This window comes from Bufo gargarizans, chromosome 3 (assembly GCF_014858855.1).
Source record: "Bufo gargarizans isolate SCDJY-AF-19 chromosome 3, ASM1485885v1, whole genome shotgun sequence".
Lineage (NCBI taxonomy): Eukaryota > Metazoa > Chordata > Amphibia > Anura > Bufonidae > Bufo > Bufo gargarizans.
The window spans coordinates 154,374,157-154,401,572 of NC_058082.1; the positions used below are offsets into that span (position 1 = coordinate 154,374,157).

Consider the following 27,416-nt stretch of genomic DNA (forward strand, 5'->3'; position numbering starts at 1 on the left):
TTTGGTGAAAGAAGATAAACAGCACAAAAGGGTCTGGATTTTAAGAGACATTTTATTCTTTTTATAAGTGGAGAACAGGGACTGGTGCTTTCAGTGAATCATTGCATAGGAGGAAGACACAGTGATATTCAGGATATGGGACAGAATATATCCAGATTTGGCACATTTGCACACTGAGATCACATTTTAGAGAAAAAGCACAACTTCTGGTGAGGGTTTTTTGCTCAGGGATCTATTTCCAAATGACAGTGATTCCACCTTCAGTGCATTTTACTGATTTTACTGAAAATAAATCATTCAATGTGTCAAAATACCAATGAGATCTATTCCCGTGTTACACGACCAGAAAGGACAGTGACAATAATGAAGTTGCCCCTGCACTCTGGACACTTTGTCTGATATTGCTCCTATTCATATCTAAGACTCAACATCGGGAGGACGGTTCTCTATCTTCTCATAAATCACAGTCACTGGTAGACTGCTTTCCAATACAGTGTTCAAACATAATAATACCAGGATGAGGAAAAATTACAAGGGGGCTCATGAACACGACCGTATGCCCTCCGAGACATACGGTCTGTGAGCGGGCCACATGTCCCAGAGCGGCATACATCATGCGCACAGCATCATAATTTACTATGATACAGTGCGCTCCCGTGTGCATGATGTATGCCGCTCCGGGACATATGGCCCGCTCACAGACCATATATATATATTCTGGATGCCCACTTACAATCACAACACTGGTGCCAATAAGCATGCAATGATACATGCCACCCAGTGCTACCACATTTGTATCCAATAGCAACTCATGTACAAAACAGAATTATTGAACTGCTTGACTCACTCACCACACTTCACAGGTCGTCACATGGCACAAGTAACCAAGTAGGTCTTCAGTACCAGAAAACTTTATATTAAAGGAGTTTTCCAGGCTGATATTGCTGACCTATGCTCAGGACAGGCCATAAATATCCGATCGGGGATGGGGGGGGGGGGGCATATCTGACTGACACTCTGCACCCTTACCCATCAGCTATACCCTGCAGCTTCTGGCATCAGACCTAGCTTTTGAATGGAACAGAAAGCACAGCTCTGTTCAAAGTGTAGTGGCTGAGCTGGGTTACTGCAGTGAATGGGAGCTAAGCTACAATAACCTGGCACGGCCACTACACTTTGAACGGAGCTGTGCTTCCTGTTCCATTCAAAGTGCTAGTCCTTACCTAATACCATAGGAAACAGCTGATCGGGGGGCAGGAAGTCAGGCCCCCACTGACTAGACATCCGTGTGCATGCCGTATTTGCGGAACGGAACAGCTGGCCCTTCATAGAACAGTACTATCCTTGTCCGTAATGCGGACAATCATAGGACATGTTCTATTTTTTTTGCAGAACGGAAATACCGACATACGGAATGCACACGGAGTAACTTCAGTTTTTTTGGCGGACCCATTGAAGGGAATGGTTCCGCATACGGTACGCAAAAAAACAAAAACGGAACAGACACAGAAAGAAAGTACGTTTGTGTGCAAAATGCCTTATCCTGAGGATAGGTCATCAATATCAGGAGCATGGAGAATCAAGTAGAATATGGGACGCATCACCTATAGAAATCTGAGTTATTCTGAAAGCAAAGTATTGAGATGCAGTGGATTAGACTGGCTGTGCCAGGACTGGACACTGTGTAAATGTCCTTCTGGGATTGTGGATGTGCAGTGTTCAAGTGTGTAGCCTAAAATGTGTGCGAAGTACCCAAAAACGACAAGGATGTTCCTAACTCATTGTCTAGCTTGTCCAGATCCAGAACTATGGATCACGAATGCTTTACTTTCCTGCAGGAGATAAGTCTCTGGGAAGGTTATACTTCACACGGTGAGGCTAAGTTCACACAGCAAATTCCACGGCCGAAAACAGGTTGTTTATGGTGGCATTTTTAGAGGAGTATTACAAGCGTTTTATAATAGTATTTAGTTGAGGATTTAAAAGAGGTTTTGCCATTGATTTTCTTATCCAGCCCTTGGTTGGGATAAAATTCAGAAGAGAAGAGATTTGGTAGCGAAAATGCTGCTGAAAACACTTCAAAACAGCTTCTAAAACTGCTACTGTATTTTTCTGCTTCCCCTTTGACTTCAATACAAAATCCCCTAACAATCCTCTTCTAAGGGGTAAAATGCCACTTCAGAAGTGGGTCTCAATTTAATGGCGGAAAAACACCACAATGTGCACATGGTTGCCCTTTTTCAATTGATGTCAGTGGAAAGCTATCGATCGCATTTTCTGCAATGGATTTTACTTGTGCGAAAATACCGTCAGATAGTGGAGTGTTGCTACCCTCTTACTGCAGGGCCAGGAGGTGGTCTGATAGAGCACCCTCTTGGAAAAAAAAAGCCTGAAACCTTTGTATTCTTCAGAAGAATCCAAAAGATTCTCGACCTTAATAACCTTCAAACCATCTGAGGAATCTTGATCCCTGCAGCACCGCAAAGAGACTTATTTTTTCTCCATCACATTGAGGTATCCATTAAAACCTTTGGCTTAAGAGACTGATACTACAGTATACCACTTTCATTTTTGGGTGGTATGCCCCTTCATATTTATGGAAAAATTCGAAATGCGATTCTTTCTAGTGCATAAGGAGACAGTGCTAATTATTACTGAGTATCAACTATTGTATAAGACATTGGGGGTCATTTATCAAAAACCGGGGACAAGGTGGAGGCCTCCTCATATAGGTGTATCCACTGGCAACCCATACCCCTAGACGGAAATCTACACCAGAGATAATTTACGCCAGGATGGCAAAAAAACGCCACATGTGCCTAAATTTATGCGGGTGGGCGTTCAAAAAGTCACAAAACGGAGCTGTGTGACTTAAGTGAATTTCTGGTGTAGGGGGTCATAATAATAGTAAAACTTGTAATTTGCAATTCAATTCCAGCCTCAGTGGTCACCATTTCATTATAGTAGTAGCCACAGTTATAGGGCACAATACACCTTGAGAAGTTGATGGCTTGGCTTCCTGAACACAGTACTTTCAGTCAGAGAGGTGATATGGCCACTGAATCAAGTCTAGATAAATGAGCAGGCCAGAACATCAGGACGAGGATCGATAAGGAAGAAAGGTAGTAAGGATGGACAGATGGACGGACAGGCACAAGGAGTTGTATGGCTGAGCCTGGAGTTAACAGTCCCCTAAGAGCAGGTGTCAAAACATATTAAAAGCAGACATTTTGAAGAACAACACTAAAAGATTTCTGCATGACAAGTGCAACTTCTCCTTTATAGATCTTAAAATAAATTCTTTATCCAATAATTAACTAAGCATATATAGATATATAAAAAGTGCCTCAAATTTAAAGGGTTTTCTGAAACTAAAGTGTAAAGCGTACCTCCACTTCACAGAGCTCTAAAATCATCAACAGCAGCTCAGTTGAAGACCTCTCCTTTCTACTTAAGGGATTTAGGCTGGGTTCACATAATGTCTTTTCCATCCGTTTAACATAAACAAAAACGTATACATTAACAGATGCCTCAGACTGATGCCATACAGTAGCATCCGTTCACTATAGAGTTCCATTGTAAAAAAAAAAAAAAAAAAAGTATGTCACCGTAAACATTTTTTTACTGCACTCTGCAGGACACAAAAGTGTGGTGTGCTATACATTGGTATCTTTTTTTTCCAACATATACGTTAAATGGATGGCAAAAACGTGATGTGAACCAAGCCTTACAACTCAAGAAACTGTTTAGAAACCACTCACTGGTATAAAATAAGAGTGCAGAGGCTGCTGTAATCTCAGGACTATTACTATTATTTTCTGAGGAGTGTGTCATTCCTTTTTTGGGTAATATATTTTAACTACCTCACTGTATATGCTCCAACAGAAAGAAGTAAAGGGCAGATAACATTCTTATAATAATCATGTAGGACCCATTTTTAAAGGTCTTTTCCAGGATCCCTATGATTTTTTTTCTGTCTAATCCTACTCTCAGTCGAATGTACATGTACCCCAAATAACTCTGTTAAGAAACAGAGTTATTTGGGGTACATGTACATGAGCTCTGAAGATAACCACCGCTGGCCATATATTTTCAACCTAAAATTCTGGTTTTGGAAATGAATCCCAACCAAAACGATAATGCATAGCCCCAGCCACTGAGCTTCTGGAGTTCCAGCAAGGCAATGTATGTGACATCACTGTTGATGCCTTACATTGCCTAGGTCTTAAGAGAAGGTGAAGAGTAAGGCGTGCAATGTCACAGAAAGTAGAACAAATATGTGAAAACGAGTAGAGAAGGGTTTGGCGGCTCATGAGAAACACAGGTACGCTGCAAAAAGCTTTTCTTTTCACAGGTACAAGACAATGTGAGTTAATAGCAATGCATAGAAATTGTATATTAGAGAGGTGACATTTCACAATGAAGTGCATATCCTCAGAGGTTTTTAAGTGGATCACTGGAGGTATGCTTCAATTATTGTATAATAAAAATGTATGCAAACACCATACCCAGTTTTGCTAAAATCATATCCCTTCTATACAAAAAAAAAAATTTAAGATGTGAGCAGAATCTTTTTTTTGCATTCCGTTTTTATGCATAGTCAGCTTTTCATTCTTATTATGGCCTAATACAGTAATCTTTTCCCTTTGCATACTCCGCTACTAACATTGGGTGCATTCTGCAATCTTGTCCCGTGGAATAGTGTGGACTGAAGAATACAAGGACTATACAAAAGGAGAACCACAGTGTATGTGTGAAGAGGTACTCTGTACGTCTACAAATAGTTTTTTTTTTATAGAAATAAAGGAAGGTGGAATTTGCATTTAGTTAAGCATTTGGTATAGTGACCGATGCATCATGATGAATGTAAGAGAAGCAAATCTAAAATAAACAATGTGTGAAATCTGGTTACATGAAAATAAATTCCTTGTGTGTGGAGCATTCATGGATGCATTATCTACTGAAGAGCAAATATGACAGGCACTAACATTCCATAATGCAAAAGATAAAATAATTCGGATTTACAAGTCAAAAGCTTCCTTACTTATTGCATGGGTTGCTTTAAAGTGAATGGCTCCCTTTTATTAATTCATGTAGGTCCTGAAATCTGTGCAGGATTCATTTATTACATATCTTAGGGTTCGCGGCCCAGTTTTTCTGTTACAGAGGGACCACTAGGGGGAGCTTAGGAGACTGCTGAATACAGATTTACATAAGTAGTATTAAAGGGAATCTGTCACCAGCGACCTCTCTACCAAACTGTTTGCATAAGCACATAGCGCTGTATTTTGTTTGTTACTGATCGGCTCCGTTCCTTAGTTATGATACTTTTTCTTTACATGCATATTAGGCCACTAATGCAATGAGGGCACCACCATTGCTCTCACTCGGGAACGGAGCCTCGGATCAACAAAAGAAAGACAGCTATGGGTCTATGCAAACAGTTTGATAAAGAGGTCCCTGGTGGCAGAGTCCCTTTAAAATGAGTGGAAACTGTATAAATCTGAATGAAGTAAGCACCCCCTAGTGGTCACAACAGAAAACCAGAACTTTAATATTTAACTCTGTGGCTATTAAAAGGAAAGTGGGGGATATTCAGAATTTGGCATTTAAAATGTATTTAAAGGTAGATTTTTACTTTAAGAAAACCAGAGTGCGCCAAGTATCTAAATAAAACAGACTCCGTTAACTTCAGGTCTACTCATTAATAAGCCGAGTGAAAACTTATGTGCATGTTCATAGTACAAAGGCAGCAACAGCCCATCATAAAACATCATGTAGTGATCGCTTCATAAAAACTCTACACATACGTGGCAAATGTCAGTAGAATCAATAACAGGCACAAAAAAACTCCAGAAGTTCTTATAGACGTTTCACACAAGTGTGAAGTATGATGCTCTTTGGGAAACATTCAATTTCAAGTATTGTCACTTTCTTGATTTCTATGTACTACAGGGACACTGCCGACAAGTGATATAAAATGGCTTCTCGCTGACAAGCGATTTCCAGTAACAGCTTGTAAATGACATTGCTAGAAAAACAAAACACTTTCCCTTTTCTTAAATTCTGTCTATAATGACAAGGTTTTTGCATACGGAAATCATAGAGGCTTTTCTTTATTGTCTCAGATGGTGTTTAGCTGTTCCCAATATAAAACGGTAGCTACAGGCTCCTCCAGTCGTAGTGGATCTGTGCTCAGAAAAAGCCCCCACACCCTCGGAGAGGCCATGAGGCATGCACTGTAATGCGTGGTCCTCCTCCAGAGCATGCACGGTTTTTGGTTTTGAGGAAGCAATGTACGCTGCAGGCCAGAGTAGCGCTCACTTTGTCTTTTACTGCTTACTTCCTGCCTTTGTTTTGTTGTTTGGGCTACAGCTAACATCCTTAAGCAAAAGTTCACAGTCTGTCAGTACATGAGTGGGCACGTATTTCCTCATTTGCTCCACCGCCTTTTGATATGCTGATTTTTCTTGTTCCAAAGATCGGATAACGTTTCTGGATTTGTTTTCTCTGGATAAAATGTTTTCAATATTGGCTTCCAGACTCTGGATCTTGGTGTGAGCTACCTGTTGTTAGAGGGAAGAATGAACATAGTAAGGTAAAGTAATATAAGCCAGCAAACACGGAAAATAAATGGGCTCCGTGTACCCATGGGAAAATTTGGAAGGCATCTATCACCTAGTTCTTTCTTATTTTTTCGAATTGGTATTTATTTTCTGATTGTGGATTTGGGGTGCGCAACCCTTTCTGATTTGAGGGCCACAATGTCATATTTAATTAGCCGCAAGGTCTGTGATGAGGCTGCGACTACACAGCGACACGTATCGCCCAACCTAAAACCTCAGAATAGTTGCCAAAACAACTTTTTACAGCTGCAATTTAGCTGCAAAAAAAACAAAACCTCGCATGACTTGAACTGTGGTCTACGTTGGCCCATGATGGCAAAGCTGCCTGTGACCAAAATCCAACAGATTTCACTTTCAGGACACTCACCTACTGGAATGATGGGGGGGTTCCCTGCTCCTCCATTAAGCAAGCGTAGGAGACCAAGCATGCGTGTGGCTCTCTCAATCCATGGAATATGGGTGTTGTGGTAACTGCTCAGCATTTCATACCTACCATGCACTACAGTGGACTGCATGCATAGACGTCCACCTCTAAGGGCCCTTTCACACTTGCGTTGTCCGGATCCGGCATAGAGTTCCGTCGTCGGGGCTCTATGCCGGAAGAATCCTGATCAGGATTATCCTAATGCATTCTGAATGGAGAGAAATCCGTTCAGGATGCATCAGGATGTCTTCAGTTCCGGAACGGAACGTTTTTTGGCCGGAGAAAATACCGCAGCATGCTGCGCTTTTTGCTCCGGCCAAAAATCCTGAACACTTGCCGCAAGGCCAAATCCGGAATGAATGCCCATTGAAAGGCATTGATCCGGATCCGGCCTTAAGCTAAACGTCGTTTCGGCGCATTGCCGGACCCGACGTTTAGCTTTTTCTGAATGGTTACCATGGCTGCAAGGACGCTAAAGTCCTGGCAGCCATGGTAAAGTGTAGCAGGGAGCGGGGGAGCAGCATACTTACCATCCGTGCGGCTCCAGAGTGACGTCAGGGCGCCCCAAGCGCATGGATCACGTGATCACATGGAACACGTCATCCATGCGCACGAGGCGCTCTGACGTCATTCTGGAGCACCCCGGGAGCCGCACGGACTGTAAGTATACCGCTCCCCGCTCCTACTATGGCAACCAGGACTTTAATAGCGTCCTGGGTGCCATAGTAACACTGAACGCATTTTGAAGACGGATCCGTCTTCAAATGCTTTCAGTACACTTACGTTTTTCCGGATCCGGCGTGTAATTCCGGCAAGTGGAGTACACGCCGGATCCGGACAACGCAAGTGTGAAAGGGCCCTAACTCATTTCGGGAGTGACTTTCTGAATAAAGGACGCTAAAATGAAGTTTATTCCATAAATCATTAAAAATAGTGGCTCCCCACCAAAACACTCATCAGGCTCGGCAGAGAAACCTAGGGTTCACTGTCGACTAATAAAACCTTGTCATTATCAAAACCAAGGTCCCTTTATTGCTTAACCAGCACCTTGGACTCAGTCTCTTGTTCTATAGACTGATAAATTGCTACAGTGAACAGCAAAAAGGGAGAGATCGGTGCAAATCAAATCTGTGGCGCCTTGCGATTGTGTTGCCCTTTTTACGCCCCACAATAGATGATTTCTTTACATCTGCCTTTGTTGTCACTCTTATAAAATAAATACCTAAATGCTATATCCCGATGGAGAACCTTAGTTCTGGCTCGACGCGTTTCTACAGCTGCTCTAACTCAGCTATTCCTCAGGAGCCTGTCAGGTAATTTGTACACACAGACAAACATGTTGCACACCACTGATACACCACTGTATATATGTTACAGCTGCACCCTAGGTTTCTCTGCCGAGCCGGATTAGTATTTTGGTGGGGGTCCACTATTTTTAATGATTTATGGAATAAACTTCATTTTAGCGTTCTTTATTCAGGCAGTTATCTTAACTTCGAGTTGGAAACTACATGTGAGTAGTAATAAACAAACATGCTTTTCTGTGTTTAGTTTGGGGGCTGCCCAGAATGTTACGCAGGTTATCCACCTTTGTTCTAAATGATTATGAGGGTATCTATCTTGCCTAAGCTGCTGTCGGCTATTTTTGATCAGATATTTCTGTATTACAAACAGATATAAACAATGACCAATAAAATATAGGAGTTTAGATCAGCACGAAATTGGTCATAAAAGTACAATCAGTACATTCCCCTCCTCCCCCTTGTTTTTGCAGGAGGCGTAGCAACTACTAGAGCAGGTATGCTCATCCCGCGACCCTCCAGCTGTTGTAAAAATACAACTCCCACAATGCCCTGCTGTAGGCTGATAGCTGTTTGGGCATGCTGGGAGTTGTAGTTTTGAAACCGCTGGAGGGCCGCAGGTTGAGCATGCCTGTACTACAGCATTTATCATGGCAAGATCATATATGCTACTAGGTACACAGCCTGCACCTCCATAGCACATACAAGCATTCACAAGGCCCACCTCTCTGAATTACTGTTAAAGACTAAGTAGACCCCAGTTACTGTGACACTCGCTGCCGTGTAGGCTGGCTGCAAGCAGTCTTGAGTACTGGCTTTGGTTGACGTTCTCATGTATGCTGGTTGCTTGGGGGGGGGCGAGCGCTGGCTGCGGCCTTCTTAGTGTGTAAACTGTGTCATGTGAATATTTTGCTCCTTGTGTCTGTATCACGGTGCCGTTTACTGTTAGGCCTCTTTCACATGGGCGTCGCGGTTGCGTTGCGGGAGAATGCGCGATGTTTCCGCGCAAGTGCAAAGCGTTTTAATGCATTTTGCACACACGTGAAAAAAATCGGCATGTTTGGTACCCAGACCAGAACCCGGACTTCTTCACTGAAGTTCAGGTTTGGGATCAGTGTTGTGTAGATTTTATTATTTTCCCTTATAACATGGTTAGTAACATAGTAACATAGTACATAAGGCCGAAAAAAGACATTTGTCCATCCAGTTCGGCCTGGTTATAAGGGAAAATAATAGCATTCTTAATACAGAATGCTTAGTAAAATGTCCATTGGGGGGTTAAAAATAATAAACAAATTTAACTCACCTCATCCACTTGATCGTGTAGTGGATCTCCTCTTCTTTCTACTTTCTTTAGGACCTGGCTAAAGGACCTTTGAGGACGTCACTGCGCTCATCACATGGTCCATCACCATTGAAGTGAATGGGTCCGGATTCAGGGCGGGTGCAATGCGTTTACCTCCGTTCAGTCTGTCTCCAGGAATGCTGAGTGCAGGATGCTTGCTCTCCTGGCCTGTGTCTTTGTTACTCTACCCTGACTTGTGTGGCCAGCCTGGTTATTCATTAATGTCTTCTTGCTTGATTTGTCTGTGAATGCTATTCTCCCTGTATTCCTGTTCCACATGGGTTCCAGGCATGTTTGTATGTCTGTCTGTGACCACCATGCTCCCTGTTCTACATGGTTTCTAGGCATGTTTGTATGTCTGTCTGTGCCATGCTCTCTGCTCCGCCTTGGTTCCAGGTATGTTTGCATGTCTGTCTGTAAAAGACATGCTCCTTGTATCCTAATCCTCTAGGGTTCCAGGCTATGTAACTATGTTTCCATGTTGTAATGTCTTCATGTCCTGTCTGTGAACGCCATGCTTCCAGTTTCACATGGGTTCCAGACATGCTTGTATTTCTCTGATTATGTTCTGATCTGTCTATGTTCGCCATAGTATATGTATCCTGATTTGCATGGGTTGCTGGTTATGTGGCTCTGTTTGTGATCCTTTATCCTGGTCTTGTGTCTGTATGTTCTATATTGTATCCCTGGAATGCTGATGCCTTGCACCAGTGACTCTGTTTCCTTGTAGGTCAGCTGCCAAGTGTATCAGGACCATCTAGGGAGGTAGCAGTCCGGTCGCCCCCTGTGGCAAAGACCAGATCCCTGTATAGTGTGCAAAGTGTGAAAACAAGGGGAGCACCGTAATAAAGTCCATAGTCAATCTGGCCACCTGGAACAGTGGTTACACTTCTGCCACTGACCCGTACAGCTTGCTCTGCTTTGACCCACGTCCTTCTTAGTTGCGGTTTTTCCTGGCCTGGTTATTTCTGATTATTTGTCTGGTACTTTTGTTTATATAAACATTCATTTTGGCTTTCTCTGTATCTTTCTGTTCTTGTACGCTTGTGATATGTTCAGGGGTTTCCCAGACCCCTGAACATGACACAAACTGTCAGTAACAGTTATGCTTCAAGTAAATGCCTCTTTCCAACCATAAAACAGTGTTTAGATGGGAAACATATTCAGAAGCGGTTAGGCGGGAATGCTGTATCCACCGAGCTGCTAATGTTTTCCTCACCTGGTAAAGCATGCTCTGTATCCTCAAATGCTGTCCACTATTAGCATTCAGAGATATGCTTTACAACACCCACATAGATTATAGGCACCTGTAGTCTAGAGATGACTGACTTCTATGGGAGTGTGTTCTAGGAATGCTCTGCGACCTGTGCTTCTTGCTCATTTAGGGTACATGCATGCACATATAATTAAACTGCTGCAGAAAATCTACATAGCAATTCTGCAAAAATCTGCAATGAAAAACAAGAGAATAGAAATGAAACACTATACCTCCCCTCATCTGGTCTCATGTAGGCCTCTGTACAACCCAGCCTAATGCTATGACTTGCCATCCAATGTAACTGCTGCAGCAGTCAAGTTAGATGATATGTCATCTCGGGAGGCTGGGTTGTACAGACAAAGGAGACAATTTTAAACCTTTTTTTTTGTATTATTGACTATGAATTTGCTGCAGATATCAATATTATTCAGTGTAAAAGTCATGATGGTGTCAATTATTACCACACACTAACAGAAACTTCTCACTATATGTTTCAGAGTTTATTATTTTACCTGCAACTTTTCCAAGAGGTCCATGTTTTGCCTCTTCAGCTGATAATTCGCCTTCTCAAGCTTCTCGAAAGCCTCTGTGTCATCAGATGGATTGGACGTTTCCAGCATTTCATCATTAATTACATGATACTCAACCTCGTAAGCATGAAGCTGCTTAGAGATGTCCATTTCAAATACCTACACTGAAAAAAATAAGACATGACATCATACACACAGTTTTATAACACACAGGTTAAAGGGGCTTGTTCACTCGTAGGGTCCTTTTCTGAAGACCATCCCAGCGTTACGGACTCTGTGGTGGGAATCATACTTTTTTTTATCCCTGCCGCTCGGTTCCGGCTCCATTGCTACCACTTGGGCGTGGCAGGTCCCATGTCTACCTTGATCACATGGCCACAGCAGCCAAAGTGATATGACTTGGCTGCAGCGGCCACATGACCTGCATTTAACCAGATGTTGATGTAGAAAGAGATGAAACCTATGTTGCCCAAGGGGGAGGGATAGAAACAGAATTCGGCAGCGGGAATTGGGTAAAGTATAATTCACACTTGACTGGGGGGTTGGGTCTGCATAAAAGGTCTCCAGCGGTGAAAACCCCTTTAAATATTCAAGCTATGGACACATTTGGGGGTCATTTGTATTTTATTGTACTGAAGTTGGTGAGGAAAACCTTTTTTCTAACTGTCTTAATTAAAAATGGTATTCTGTTTTCACTCTGCAGCTTGCATGTTTCCACATATATTGTAGGCTGCTCTGACCCGTTGAGAGTGTAATCCATTAGACAAGCTCTTGATAGCTCAGGCTGTAGCCCCTCTAACCTCTCTCTGGAGTGCTCATAAATGCTCATCTAAGCTAAATTCTGATCAGTTCATGGATTATGATCACTCTAAACTTGACAGAGCAGCATGCAACATGTGTGAATACATACAAGCTGCAGAGTAAAAATGGAAGAAAAACTTTAATAAAGACCTATTGAAAAAAACGTTTTTCACACCAATATCAGTACAATTCAATAAAAATGCTGCCCCTAAGGTGTCTATAATATTTAACAATGTCAATACATGGTTATGGTCAGGATTGGACTGGCTGATCAGGGAGCTGGTGAGTCCATTCTTCCATTAGCCCCTCCTCCTGAATTTCACCATGGCCTCTACAATGTATTACCTTGCAAATACTTGCAGACTGATATTGCATAAGTACACTGCTCAGACAGCATACCCTATCCCTGGCACCTACCCACCACAGCTGATCTAGAGAGCATAGAACACAGCCCAGGCAGTAGGGTACCAAAATAAAAATAAACAGCATCTTCCCTAATCCCTCCATTGGTTGGGGAACTACAATTCTCTGTATGCCCTGACAAGTGCAGATCTTCATGACCTTCTGGAGGATGTAGTGTTATTTGTAGCTGAGAAGCTACACATTGCATTGCCTCCTTAACCCCTTCTCGCCCTGTGACACCAGTTTGTTATGGCTGGTTGGTCTTTCCTGGGGGCACAGGAGCTGTATTACTGCTACTATGATCCTTGCTGTGAGTAATATGAGCAATATAAATAATGTAGTATTTATACCGCATGATGCAGGGTATAAAAAAAATAAAGGCTGGTGTATTGAGTCATAAAAAAAAGAATTGTCAGTATACTCATACCGTGATTCTAACCGCTATAATAATTTCTCTGTAAGCCAAAAATGCTAAACACATTGCTCAATCAATGCCTAGTATTTCTACTGCATGGTATCTGTGGCTTCTGATGGCATTGCTCTAGTCACCTGTGATGCTAGGAATGATGCTACAGATTTTTTTTCGCAATATACCCTGCCACATAGTAGTGAAATAAAATAAAAAATAACATAAAAGGTCCAGGCAATTAAAAGGTCCAGGCTCCTAGAGGTTAATTTATATATATTTAAACATCAATTTTCTTAGCTATGTGGACACATATGGACATGGGACCAACACAGATGTCTTCAGCTGCCAAGTGCACATGTAACAGGTCAGCCAGTGTCATACACAACTATGTATCAATATCATATTCTTCCTGCCACCTTAGATTATGCCTAATTTCCTCCGAGGCCTTACAACAAAGCTACATGTTAAAGTTCAAATAATAAGTTATCAAGTTACCTGGGTTACAATTTTTTCCATAGTGTCCTTTGTCATATCAGGAATATTGATCTTCAGAAAATCTACTATATTTTCAAAACTGTCACATGCCATAATACATTCCTTATTATTACTGAGCAGACTAAGTGCCACTTTGAAAATGACTTCAGTTCCTTGTAAGAAAATAATATCTATAAAGAGAGAAAGATTCATCATATATACCATGTAATTCAAACACCTACACAAGTACCAATAATAACAATTCTACAGTGCTTCAATGAAATCTATAGGCCAGGGATCAGCAACCTCCGTCACTCCAGATGTTCTGAAACTACAACTCCCAGAATGCTCTGTTCACTTCTATGGAAGTTAGAAAAACAGCCGAGCATGTTGGATGCTGGGAGTTGTAGTTTCACAGCAACTGGAGAGCCGAAGGTTGCCGACTCCCTGCTATAGGCAATCACTGCTCATAGTAATAACAACAATAATACAATGATATCAGAAAAATAATGATCTAAGACCAGTGGTGCCCCTCTGGAGGACAGGTGGCTGCTTGGCACAAGAGATGGACGCTGCTGTCAGTAGTCACAGCCGTGGCAGAATACCAAGTGCCACTGGATTGTGGAGGTAAGTTAAAAGGTGTTATCTGACTGCCACTTTGAGGAGATGCTGAAGGGAACATAGGGAACATTTATGTGGGAACTGAGGCGCACATTCTTACAGGAGCATAGCGGCTCTGCTCATTCACAGGTACTGTATTAGTGATGGGCATTAGAAAAAGTAAACTATACAGTGTAAACAGTCATAAAAAAAAATATCCCTGAACATATGTACATGTAGATGCCTGTCCTGACTGATGGAGTCAACAGCCACATTTTAGACCCCCATAGTGTTGCTTATTGACCGCCACTGCTTTAGCCAAGTATGCATAATATCTGCTCTCCTGGGTGGCTTTCTGCAATGTTTTAGAAATAGGCTCACATCAGTGGTGGAGGTTCCACCATGGCAGATTCCGACAAGCCCCAATAAAGCAAGCGGTATACGTCGGGTGCCAGCAGGGTCTGGCACATGCGGCATCCGGTATCCTATGCCTATGCCAGAACTGGAATAAAAGCGCTGATGAGGACTTAGCCTTACCAAAGACTCTGGCAACAAATCCAAGAGGGAACTGTGAGGCAAATAGTGTTAGGAACCAGGGAGCTGCATAGAGGCTTGGGCTTATCTCATTCTCTTCCAGGTGGTTGTACAGATCTCTGTGATAGTCATGCAGAAGCCGTGAAAGTTGGTACATTTGTATCTAGAAAAAAAAACGTACAGATGAACTTCTTAAGTTATAGACCTAGAGTTCTGATTGTAACCCACAAGTATAATCCAGGCTGCAGATAATGTGTGACTGCTAAGAGAATAAAACATTCAACGTATATTAACCCCTTCCAGCTAATGCCATGTTGGATCAAATGCAGTAGTCCCATTTTTCAACTCTGACATGTGTCAATTTTTTTTGTAATACAGAAAGTCAGACTTCACAAAATTGTTAAAAATTGACATTTACCATAGTAAATAATTGGCATTTACCATATGTCCACGCTATTTTGGCACAATTTTTCATATGTACTTTTATGTTTTTTTGCAACGTTACAAGACTTAAAGGGCATGTACACTATCAGAGGTAATTGTTTTTTGATGATTGAATGTTATTCATTTTTGGTTAAAAATCATTTTTTAAACTGGCCTTTATTAAAAATTTAGAGCTGTTCTCTCACAATGGTTAACAGTTTTTCTAGCGGTGTGACTGGTACTTCCACAGGGTCTTCTAATAAACCTTATCTCTAAAGTACTGAGAGGTCATAAACACTTATTTACTTTTTAGTAAGATAAGGATTGAGCTTTAATGAGTGTTTATAATGTGAGAGAGCAGAGATAAGGAGTCTGTCTGCTCCTCAGATGACGGAAAAGAGAGAAAATCCACAGGCTGCAACTACAGCATCTCAGCAATGTACACAAAAACGGATTCCATGTTGTTAATTAAAAATATGATTTTAGCTCAAAATGAGTACAATGCAATAATAAAAAACACTGACCCCAAAGGTGTACATAGCCTTTAAGATTATCTGTTTTTCCAAAGTCAGTTTTTTTTTTTTTTCCCCAAGAGACTAAGGCTGGTTTCACACGGGCGTTGCGGAAAAATGTGCGGGTGCGTTGCGGAAACACCCGCGATTTTTCCGCGCGAGTGCAAAACATTGTAATGCGTTTTGCACTCGCGTGAGAAAAATCGCGCATGTTTGGTACCCAAACCCGAACTTCTTCAAAGAAGTTCGGGCTTGGGATTGATGTTCTGAAGATTCTATTATTTTCCCTTATAACATGGTTATAAGGGAAAATAATAGCATTCTGAATACAGAATGCATAGTACAATAGCGCTGGAAGGGTTAAAAAAAAATAAAAACGTTAACTCACCTTATCCCCATGATCGTGTAGTTCCCGGGTCGGTCTCTTCTTTAGCTGTGGGCTTGGGCTGAATGACCTTTGGTGATGTCAGATCACATGCTCCAATCACATGGTCCATCACCATGGTGATGGAGCATGTGATCTGACATCACCACAGGTCCTTTAGTCACAGCTAAAGAAGAGACCGATCGGGAACTAGGCGATCATGGGGATAAGGTGAGTTAACTTTTTTATTATTTTTAACCCTTCCAGCACTATTATACTATGCATTCTGTATTCAGAATGCTATTATTTTCCCTTATAACCATGTTATAAGGGAAAATAATACAGTGAATAGACTGTCACCTAGAACCCATGCGTGAAAATCGCACCGCATCCGCACTTGCTTGCGGATGCTTGCGATTTTCACGCAACCCCATTCATTTCTATGGGACCTGCGTTACGTGAAAAACGCAGAATATAGAACATGCTGCGATTTTCACGCAACGCATAAGTGTTGCGTGAAAATCACCGCTCATGTGAACAGCCCCATAGAAATGAATGGGTCAGGATTCAGTGCGGGTGCAATGCGTTCAACTCACGCATCGCACCCGCACGGAAATCTCGCCCGTGTGAAAGGGGCCTAATTCAGCTCTGAAGTGGCTTTGAGGGGTATATATATTGGAAAGCCCATAAATTGACCCATTTTAAAAACGTCACCCCTCAAAGTATTCAAAATTGCATTTAAAAGCTTGTTAACCCTTTAGGTGTTTTACAGAAATTAACACAAAATGAAGGTGAAATTTAAAGGGGCCCTCCGGTTCAATAATAAAAAAAAATACATAACTTGGGAACAAACAGAACACTTACATGTTGACCTACTTTTATGTTTCAAATGCTTTATTGATAAGTGAAATTCCATCACATATTGACCTACTTTTATGCACAGAGAGTCTGAGAATTAGTACCATCTTTGGTGGCAAAATAGTGTCCTGAGAATTAGCAGACCTCCTGCCTGAGAATTAGAAGATCTGCTAATTCTCAGGCAACATTTTGGACACAAAGATGGCAGCAATGCTTCTCAGACTATCTGTGCATGGGTAGCCCAAGACATTTTCTACTTGTCCAGCCTTGCAGTTGGTTTGGACAGCACTGTTCACATGGCCAATCCAAGGCCAGCAGGAAGTGTCTTGGGCTACCAAATGCACAGTATTCATCAGGGATACTTATTTGCCGATTTTCAGTTGTTAGCAAATAAATAAATAATAAATAAAACAATATTTAGCCCCTCGAGTCTGCATATTTTACAAATATCCTATATGTAAGTCCTAGAGAGCTACTTGACTCAAATACTGGGCTAAGAAATTAAGATGCATCTTGTGGATTTTGGGGCCTCCATTTTTAGGATGTTTTTTCAGGCGCCATTTCAGATTTACAGAGGCATTAAGGTGCTAGAACATAAGAAACACCTCAAATTTTGGAAACTACACCCTTCAAGGAATTCATCTAGGAGTGTATGCAGTGAGCATTCTCACCCCACAGATGTTTCATAGAATTTATTTGAATTGGAATTATTAGAAATTTTTCCAATAATGTGTAGATTAGCTACATTTTTTCATTTTCATTACGGTTTACAGGAGAAAACACCTCACAAGTTACACAATTTCTCCAGATTCCCCATATGTGGCCATAAGAAGCTGTTTGGGCACATGACAGGGCTCAGAGGGGAAGGAACAGTATTTGGAGCATGAATTTTGCTAAAATTATATTCTAAGAGACAAAATTACATTTATATTCCCCCTTTCTATGCAATCTAATGCTCCGTTACATTTACTGACCTGCGATAATAACTCATGTAGCAGCCGCCGGAAGTAGAAGCACTGTGCGCAGTGAGCTGGCAGCTGCTACATGAGTTATTATCACAGGAATTGCAGGTCAGTGAATGTAACGGAGCATTAGATTGCATAGAAAGGGGGAATATAAATGTAATTTTAACTCTTAAGACTCCTGTGCCCAGCCTATGTCTCCTAGGGAAGCACGCTTCAGAAGCATAGCGTCTGCACAGCCCGTCTTTTCTAATGGACGGATGGCCCTTAGCAACACTCTTTTGAAGAGTACTGCTAAGGGCCATTTCAGACCCAGTTTTCTACCAAAAATAAACGTTTTGGCCAAATAAAGTCTATTGCAAAATTGTTACCCATAACTTGCCCTACACTTAAAAAAAAAACAAAAAAATATGACAGTTATCCTTTAAGGCTACATTCACACTGGCATTTTGGTTTCCGTTTGTGAGATCCGTTCAGGGCTCTCACAAGCGATCCAAAACGGATTCTGAATAGATAAGGATCCGTTCAGAATTCATCCATTTGCATCAGTCTCCATTCTGCTTTGGAAACGGACACCAAAACGCTGCCTGCAGCGTTTTGGTGTCCGTCTGATGAAACTGAGCCAAACTGATCTGTTCTGACACACAATGTAAGTCAATGGGGACGGATCCGTTTTCACTGACACAATCTGGCACAGTAGAAAACAGCTATGTTAAAGATAATACAAACTGATCCGTTCTGAACGGATGCAGACGGTTGTATTATCTGAACGGATCTGTCGATGACGGATCCGCACAAAACGCGAGTGTGAAAATAGCCTTACTCTGACACAACAGAAAACAGATCCGTCCCCGATTGACTTTCAATGGTGTTCATGATGGATCCGTCTTGTTAAAGATAATACAACCGGATCGGTTCATAATGTATGCAGATGGTTGTATTATCAGTAACGGAAGCGTTTTTTCTGAACCCTGCCGGATCCAGCAAAAACGCTAGTGTGAAAGTATCCTTAGAAATCTATCATTTTTAATTAGGATTACATGTTTCCAGATTAAAACCAGATTTTTGTTTTTTCCAGCTCTGGTGATTCTATTAAGATACGTCCATGTTAATTTAAGTTGTATGTATATACACTACTCTATTTGAATTTTACATTAGACTCCAAAATCATTTCCTCTGAAGGCTCAAAGAACCCCAGCCTCACGATGCATATAAGCTGCAGGCTTTAGGTTTAGTGCTCCTTTAAGAGGGGAGATATGGATTAAATGGACAGAGGAGTACCTGAAGAGACATCATATCTGGCCGATACTGCTTCCGGAAGGATAGGTCGTACATGAGAAATTTTAGCATCTCGAAGGCTTGCTGTTCACTCATATGCAGTAGAAGCACTCCAGCCACAAAACTAATTCCCTGGCAATAGCCAACCTCCTTGTCAAGCAAAGAATATGCTTTAAGAAGATTGTACAGAGAAAGCTGTCCTGCTCCCAGCTGGGCAGAGAAGTAAGGGTGAGTTGGAAAAGTCCTTCCTGAAAGATAAATGGATGTATTCCTTAAATTCATATCCAATAATGTGGATCATAAATAGCAAAAATGGCCTATCATTTCAATAATTAATATAAACCGTTATAAAGATGACAACTTAAAACGTCTCTATCCCTGTACAGCGCGTGCGCAGAATGCACTGCCATCAGACTTCAGGGCTGGGTGTGTCTTCACTACCAAGCCCTGTCAGTCAAAGTGGTGGGGGTGTGGCAGGGAATGGAAAATAGCACCGCCCGGGTGCAACAGCACCACCCTCGTTGCACTCAGGGGCTAATTAGCATAAAGGAAAAAAGCTTATTTCTACACAATGGGGCCACATATAGAAACAGGACAAAGACCATTACAGAGTACCGATGAGTGCGCATCTCACAAGCAAGTTGGATTCATAATGATGTATCTGGTGAAAGATTCTCTTTAAAAGTCACAGATAAATTGATCGCAGCAGTAGTATACAATATTTATATAGAGAAGGTGGCAAATTAAAAATGTAAAGATCTTTTACAGACAAATGTTAACCACATACCAAGATCAACAAGGATGGCATGCTGCTGTGCTGTGAGTTGCTTCAGGAGCTCACTGTATGTTATATCCGGTGGATGCTGTTTGCTTGGAAGTCGGTGCCTTAGACGATACTGCACAGAAAGAAACTGCCAGATTTCCCCGCGTTTACATTTTGGGACCCCTATCAAGAGGAGACATAAATAAGCGTACTGTATAATATCATGGTGTATGATATATACAGTAAATAAGATGACGTTGAACAAAAATATACTTTTCTCCCAAATATGTCTAATTTTGAGCAATAAAATAAAGGTAATCTTCTTTTGGAGAAGTTTAAATGTAACTGTGTATGTACATCAGATACGTCTAAGCTAGACAGTAACTTTTCAGGGGACATACACTACTTTGATCCATGATGCAGACCAAGCACACCCATTGAAGTCTATGGGTCCGTGAAAATCACTGACACACATCTGTGTTGTGTCCGTTTTTCACTGAAGACTAATTGTGCAGATGACAGCTGAGATAACTGCTCTGCTGTGTCCCTGTGCTTCAGAATGGAGTTCACCTCGCCTGGTACTCACAAGCTGAAGTGTTTTCTAATGACGCTCCTTCCCCATAGCAGCCCGTCAGGTCCTCATTCCTACCCTTCACATTGTGAGTAGGAGGTGAGGAGAGCTCCAGAGCACAAGGACACAGCTGAGCACTTATCTGCACATCATTTTGTGCTTCCCAGTGCTCACACAGGCAGAGAACCGAGCCTGCAAAGGGGTCCTGCTCTGTATTCTCACAGGCTGCCCTGCAGTGTCATTAGGAGGATAGATTCCATGCTCAGAAATCTGACAGTGGCCATTTTAACTCTTTCACTGATAGTCCCCTAGACAAAATGAGCCATTATAAATATTTAAAGGCAAAAGTTTATTTGTGATAACGTATTTTTCAGTATTTTCATTTTTATCTTTCCCAGAGAACCACCTTTATCCCCTTCTACATCGTTTTTTTTTTTTTTTTCATTTTTGTTTTGCGCTCTCTGCCTTCCCAGAGTCAAACATATATTTTTTTTTTCAGTTCACATAGCCGTATGAGGCCTTGTTTTTTGCGGGACAGGTTGTACTTTCCAATTGCATCATTTAATATTGCATATGATGTAGTGGGAAGCAGGAACAAAAATTCCAAATGGGGTACAATTGCAGGGGAAAAAAGCAATTCCGCCAGAGTTTGAAGTTTTTTTAATTATATTTACAACGTTCAATGTGCAATAAAACTGACCAGGTACTTTCATTCTACAGGTCAGTACAAATCCAGCGATACATTATGTGTAGTTTTTCTTGCGTTTTGATACTGATAAAATAATGAAAAACTTGGAAAAAAAAAAAAAGTTTTATTTTCTTGTTGCCATATTCTGACCCCTATAACTTTTTTGTAGTTATGTGTATGAGGCGATCTGTACTTTTCATTGATACCATTTTGGGGTGTGTAAGACTTTCTGATCACTTTTTATTAAAATTTTGTGCAAAATTAAGCAATCAAAAATGGCGAATCAGCCATTTTGCCCTTTTTTTCCCCTTTCGCTGTATGGGCCTTTTCATATGTGGTGCTACCCTTGATGTGTATGTTTTTATTTTTATTTTGGGGAAATGGAGGTGATTTAAATTTTTATATTTGTAATTTTTATTTTTTTACTTTATTTATTTTATTCCACTTTTTTATGGTTCCCATAGAGAACTATAACAAGCACTCATTAGATTGCTATTCTCATAGACTCCAATGCATTAGGGCTGCTGCGAACATGCTCCGGCTCCTCCGATCACATGGGGGAGCCGGAGCATTACCGGAAGCACGTGCTTCTGGTATTTAGCGAGATCAGATGCCATGGCCAGGATTGACCACAAAATATAAAGTGTTAAATGTCTGCGACAGGCATTGCCACCGGTAGTAGACATGAGCAGCGGGTGTCTGCTTTATGAAACAGCAGGCAACCCGTGGCTATGATGCCCACTCTGCTCAGGGAGCCTCCTACTTACTTATGCCAAGTCATCTTTTGGTGGGATTATCCCTCATGGTGGTATTCAACAGACAAGCGGATTCTTAGACAGAAGTTATGTTAAAACAAATACCCATTAGCCTATGTGGCATGCCTTTTCCTGGCTCTGCAACTAATATTAGTTCAAGGGGCACACTTGTAACGAGAAGTTGAAATGAACTCAGAGGTACGGATGCTCTATTAATCAATGAGTACTCCTCCATTTCCACCATGATCTGTTTTTACATAAACAACCAACATGTAACTAAAGGGACCTTTTTTAAGTGATAGACGATCTTCAGGATCACTTAGAAAAGGCTGGGCAATCGCTTTAGGCTACTTTCACACTAGCGTTCGTCGGTCCGCTTGTGAGCTCCGTTTGAAGGGGCTCACGAGCGGACCCGAACGCAGCTGTCCAGCCCATGATGCAGTCTGAATGGAGCGGATCCGCTCAGACTGCATCAGTCTGGCGGCGTTCAGCCTCCGCTCCGCTCGCCTCCGCACGGACAGGCGGACAGCTGAACGCTGCTTGCAGCGTTCGGGTGTCCGCCTGGCCGTGCGGAGGCGTGCGGATCCGTGCAGACTTACAATGTAAGTCAATGGGGACGGATCCGTTTGAAGATGCCACAATGTGGCTCAATCTTCAAGCGGATCCGTCCCCCATTGACTTTACATTGAAAGTCTGGACGGATCCGTCCGAGGCTATTTTCACACTTAGCTTTTTTTTTGCCATTTTAATGCAGACGGATCCGTTCTGAACGGAGCCTCCGTCTGCATTATTATGAGCGGATCCGTTCAGAACGGATCCGCCCGAACGCTAGTGTGAAAGTAGCCTTAAACGGGTTGTCTCACTTCAGCACATGGCATTTATCATGTAGACAAAGCTAATAAAAGGCACTTACTAATGTATTGTGATTGTCCATATTGCCTCCTTTGCTGGCTTGATTAATTTTTCCCTCACATTATACACTGCTTTTTTGCCTGGGGTTACAACCACCGCTGCAGCTAAGAATCGAGGTGGCTGGAACAGGAACTGCTGCACATGCGTGCCTATGCGCGCTCCCATGGTCCTGGCTGCCAGAGAGGCCCGTGCTTTTTCCTATAGGGTGCAAGCACGTCCACTGCTGCTGGATTGCAACATGGACGTATCCCCAAGCAGTGCAAGCACGTCCACTGCTGCTGGATTGCAGAATGGTTTTGTCCCCAAAAAGTGCATAATGTGATAGTAAAATGAATGAAGCCAGGAAAGGAAGCTATATGGACAACCACAATACATTAGTAAGTGCCTTGTATTAACTTTCTCTACATGATGAATGACATTTGCTAATGCAAATGGATAACAAGCCATCTAAAATGTCTGTACCTTCTTTTAGTGTTGCATATATCTCTTCCATGTCAAACCGGATTTTAGTCCTGCAGTTTAATTTCTTCTCCCAGAGATTTGAAACTTCTTTTTGACAAATTCCAACCTCCTCATAATCTAGCTTGATTTTTCTAGACTGCAGCTCATCTCTGCTTGCTGGAAATACAAAACCGATAATAAAAATAAGGAATACAAAAAAGAAGCAATTCAAACAGTTCATAGGTGTTGTTTTAGTCAAAAAAATGAAAAGAAAGGAAACAACAACATGGCAAAAACCACCATATATGAATTGAATTAACCCTGCAGTTCATGTATCTTTATGAAGAACAGAATAGTTCCTGTAGGAATGATAGGCTGCACTGAACTCTACAGCCCATTAACTGAAGTAATTAGCTAGATGCTAGTGCAATTGATCTACTGTGTTTCAAGGAAATGTGTATCAAAAAATTAACTATTGTTTAAGTCATGCTTTTATGTTTACCATATGTTTAAATCATTTTTGGTGATGCTATTATTAATTTCCCATTTCAATATTTATATTTAAACAAAAACCATAAAATCCTAAATTTTTGCACTGGCCACTAAGCCCCAAAAATTGGCCCCACTTCTTGGTCTGTACAGATCATTTTACTGTAGTTATCTGCTTATCTATACACAGAGGTGATATCATTACAGGCAGGATTAGAATGACAGATAAGACAGGATCCACCATTAACAATAGGTGATCAAAGCTTACGGTATCTATTTTTTCCTTGTACAATGACCTCTGCACAGGTCACAGAGCATGCCTAGAAACCTCTCCCATAGAGGTCAATGAGGTCAGCTCCTGACCATTGTGTCTATGGATACTGACGGTGCCCGTCACGACTTTTGTGGTCTGGCGAGCTGGTGGACGTGAGGCGCAAATCACAACTGGATTTGACGAGTACGGGTTTATTGAGAGACAACGCGTTTCGGGGGGCGCATGACCCCTTTATCAAGTCTGGTGTTCTGCTGTTCGATTAATGCTCCTCGGTCGCTTTTACTGACAATGTAGTACAATGCTTTGCCATAGATGAATTAGATATGGCCGATGCGCTGTGGCGTTGCCATTATACTTGGTCAGGCAATGCTGTTGCGGTGGTGAGACTGATGTAGCTGGGGTATTCTGGCCCGGCTACTGCACATGGTGCGTGCTGTAAGGACACAGGGAGCAGTGTGTCTATGTGGCTGCCGAAAAACACTTTTTTTTAATGCTTTGTAAACGCTGTTAAGAACAGCTCAAGCAATAACAGATTAGAAAAAAGGAGATGGGTTAACATCTGGTTTTAACTGGCAAAAAAATATTTTTGCTGACACGTTTCCTTTTACCTCTGTGCACAGACAATATAGGGTCCACCATTCACAATAGGTGATGCCTACAAAACTCTCCCATAGAAGTCAATGAGGTCCCCTCCTGACCATTGTGTCTATGGACCATGGGGCTGCCGTAAAGCAATTTTTTTTTAATGCTTTCTAAATGCTGTTAAGAAGAGCTCAGGCAAGATGGCCGCCTCCATAATCATGTTCAGCAAATAAAATACTATAATTTTACAATCAGAAAATAAAAACAGGTTAGAAAAAGGAGATGTTACTATCTGGTTTTAACTGGTAGATAAAAATTTTGGTGGCACATTCCCTTTAAGGAGAGACTGACTGTCCTCCGGCATCTGTTGCGGTAAGGTGGATTTCTTTAGGGAAACTGACTGCAAGCAAAGTGCATTTAATAGACCATAAAATATAGCCACCACCAAGTGCCTTAAAAAAACATAAAACACTGGCGAGGCCAGTGACTGGTGATGTCCCATGGCACTGGATGATATATCATGCTGCGACAGCAAGCAGTGGGTTGTGGTGGGGAATTTTAAAACCAAATCTATTATAAAATTTTGTGCAGCAATCATCTTTTAAAATCCTTCCGTACATTCAGACATTGGCGAGAATTTATCATAAGGGGAACATTTGAAGTCAGTTTTGCTTGAGTCTATGTTGGAGTACTTTATGCCAGATTTATCAAATGTCTCATGATGTCTGATAAATTAGTTTCACCCTTAGACAGCATTCACACATACGTGGATTTTAACGGACCACAGTCCGTGAAAACCCGTCCTGATGATTGCATGGCGTCCTTGGTTGCTAGGACGCCGTGCGCTTTGTGCCGCCGCCGCTGTACAGTAATACACTTGTATTATCTGTATTACTGTACAGCGGCACGAAGCGCACGGCATTATAGCAACCACTGACGCCCTGCAATCAGCAGGACTGGTTTTCACGGACCGTAGTCCGTTAAAATCCACGTATGTGTGAATGCTGTGATGGAGACCGATGCAATTACATGCAGCAAACTCCTCCACATAATCAGGAGGAGCAATCGTTATGCTATCTCTCGTCCCCATACAGAATCATTGTTTGCCGGCAGCAGAGCGTGATTAGACACCACAATCTGCTGGCGGCAAACAATGATTTTTCTGCCTGCATAAAAGATGTGATAACCTGATAAACAAGCATTTGTTCGTTCGGTGGGTAATCAGCAATACTTTTTCACTGGCAGATCATCACTAATGAGTATTCCCACGAACGCTTGTTAGCGATGATCTTGCTGACCGTCGGCCAGTGTAACACAGCCCTTAGTCATAGCTACAAGTAAGACCCCCTTAACTGGTAAAAACAATGTATGCCTTCCCTCCTATTCGCAATAAAATACTGTATGTCTCTGTGAGGACTATGGATTCATATTTACTGTCAGCCATGTCCTCACACACCCATTTGCTGACAGATAGCAGAGGTAGTGAACTCCACAGGAGGGCCCTGCTTCAAAGCCCCAGCCCTGACTGTCATTTGAGTGACCTCTTGGCATGTTCATCAGTGTACATGCAAAATAAGTTCCGGTCAGCTGGCAAGGAAGAAAGCCCCAGGGGTCCGGGCTTCAAGGAAGCCTCAGGTGGAGAATGTCACACCTCCCAGTTTGGAGGAAAGCTAAATCCTGCAGGAAAACCCCCCAGCAGGAGGTATCAGCCCTGCCAGGATCAAGGATACCTTCCAGACATGTTGGCACCTACATTTTATAAGGGATTATGAATCGCCCGGCCATCGCAGGCGCAGACCGATAACATATTTGTGTCCCGGACGGCACGATGTACGTGCCCATGGGCTATATTTGATAGGGGCATGCCAGGAAAAGAAGATATCCATATCTCCCCATAGAAACCACATAACGGTACCAGGTTTGGACTCTACTTGTAGCCAGAACCCAGGCTGGTCCGTTGGTCCCAGAACCATCTCCCTGTCACCCTCTGGTCTGGAGCTATGAATCCTAAAGGGTTTTGTGGGTCATTTGCTACTAGCCCAGAAAAGGGGGAGTGGACCCCTCCCTGAAGCCCGGAGGGGAGGGGCCGGCTACAGGTTAAAAGGCTTGTGCCAGCAAGCAGACGTGTCTTTCTCTGAAAGGGGGTCACATCGTGCAAATGTGTTTGGAGAGACCTGGAAACCGCTGACATCACCGCCCGATTAGCAATGCGTCGCACAGACAGAAGAAGGAGCGCCCGGCGGCCACGGCGCATGTGAGCTATAAGCATTAGCAATGCGCCGCACAGACAGAGGAAGAAGGAGCGCCCGGCGGCCACGGCGCACGTGAGTATAAATAATGCTGCTCACTGACATACCATGGCAGCCAGGACTTCAGTTACGTCTTGGCTGCCATGGTAACCAATCGGAGCCCCACGATTACACTGCTGGGACTTCGATCAGAACTGATGTTGCCACCAATGATAAGGGGGCCCCTGCCACCAATGATGAATACTGGGGAGGGAGGGGGGGGGCGCAATGCCCACTGCCACCAATGATGGTGGGGGGGAGGGGGACCCTGTGGACACTGCCACCAATGATTAATACTGGGGAGGGGGCGGGAGGTGGGTTTGAGTTACTAGAGGGGACTGATAAGAGGGAGAGGCTGGGAGGCACATGAGAGGCTGGGGGGCACATGAGAGGCTGGGGGGCATATCAGAGGCTGGGGGGCATATCAGAGGCTGGGGGGTGGATCAGGGGCTGGGGGGCTTTCCCGAGCCTGGGGGGCTGATCAGAGCCTGGGGGGGCACATGAGAGGCTGGGGGGCATGGTCAGCTCCCTGCTGTTGTGTGCACAAAGCAC

The 27,416-nt window shown here is 42.6% G+C and overlaps 1 protein-coding gene across 5 annotated transcripts in view; it reads right to left on the minus strand.

Moving 5' to 3' along the window:
- Positions 1-2,250: 2,250 nt before the first annotated feature.
- TBC1D4 (TBC1 domain family member 4) overlaps positions 2,251-27,416 on the minus strand; it is a 168,703-nt gene continuing 143,537 nt past the window's right edge. For all 5 annotated transcript variants that reach the window (XM_044285766.1, XM_044285765.1, XM_044285768.1 and 2 more), the window contains 7 exons: positions 23,253-23,408; positions 19,889-20,047; positions 19,105-19,349; positions 14,708-14,867; positions 13,592-13,761; positions 11,467-11,643; positions 2,251-6,566 (listed from right to left, as the gene is read on the minus strand). In XM_044285766.1, the coding sequence (XP_044141701.1) occupies positions 6,333-6,566; positions 11,467-11,643; positions 13,592-13,761; positions 14,708-14,867; positions 19,105-19,349; positions 19,889-20,047; positions 23,253-23,408 (1,301 nt within the window). In that variant the 3' untranslated portion in view covers positions 2,251-6,332. The remainder of the gene's footprint in view (positions 6,567-11,466; positions 11,644-13,591; positions 13,762-14,707; positions 14,868-19,104; positions 19,350-19,888; positions 20,048-23,252; positions 23,409-27,416) is intronic.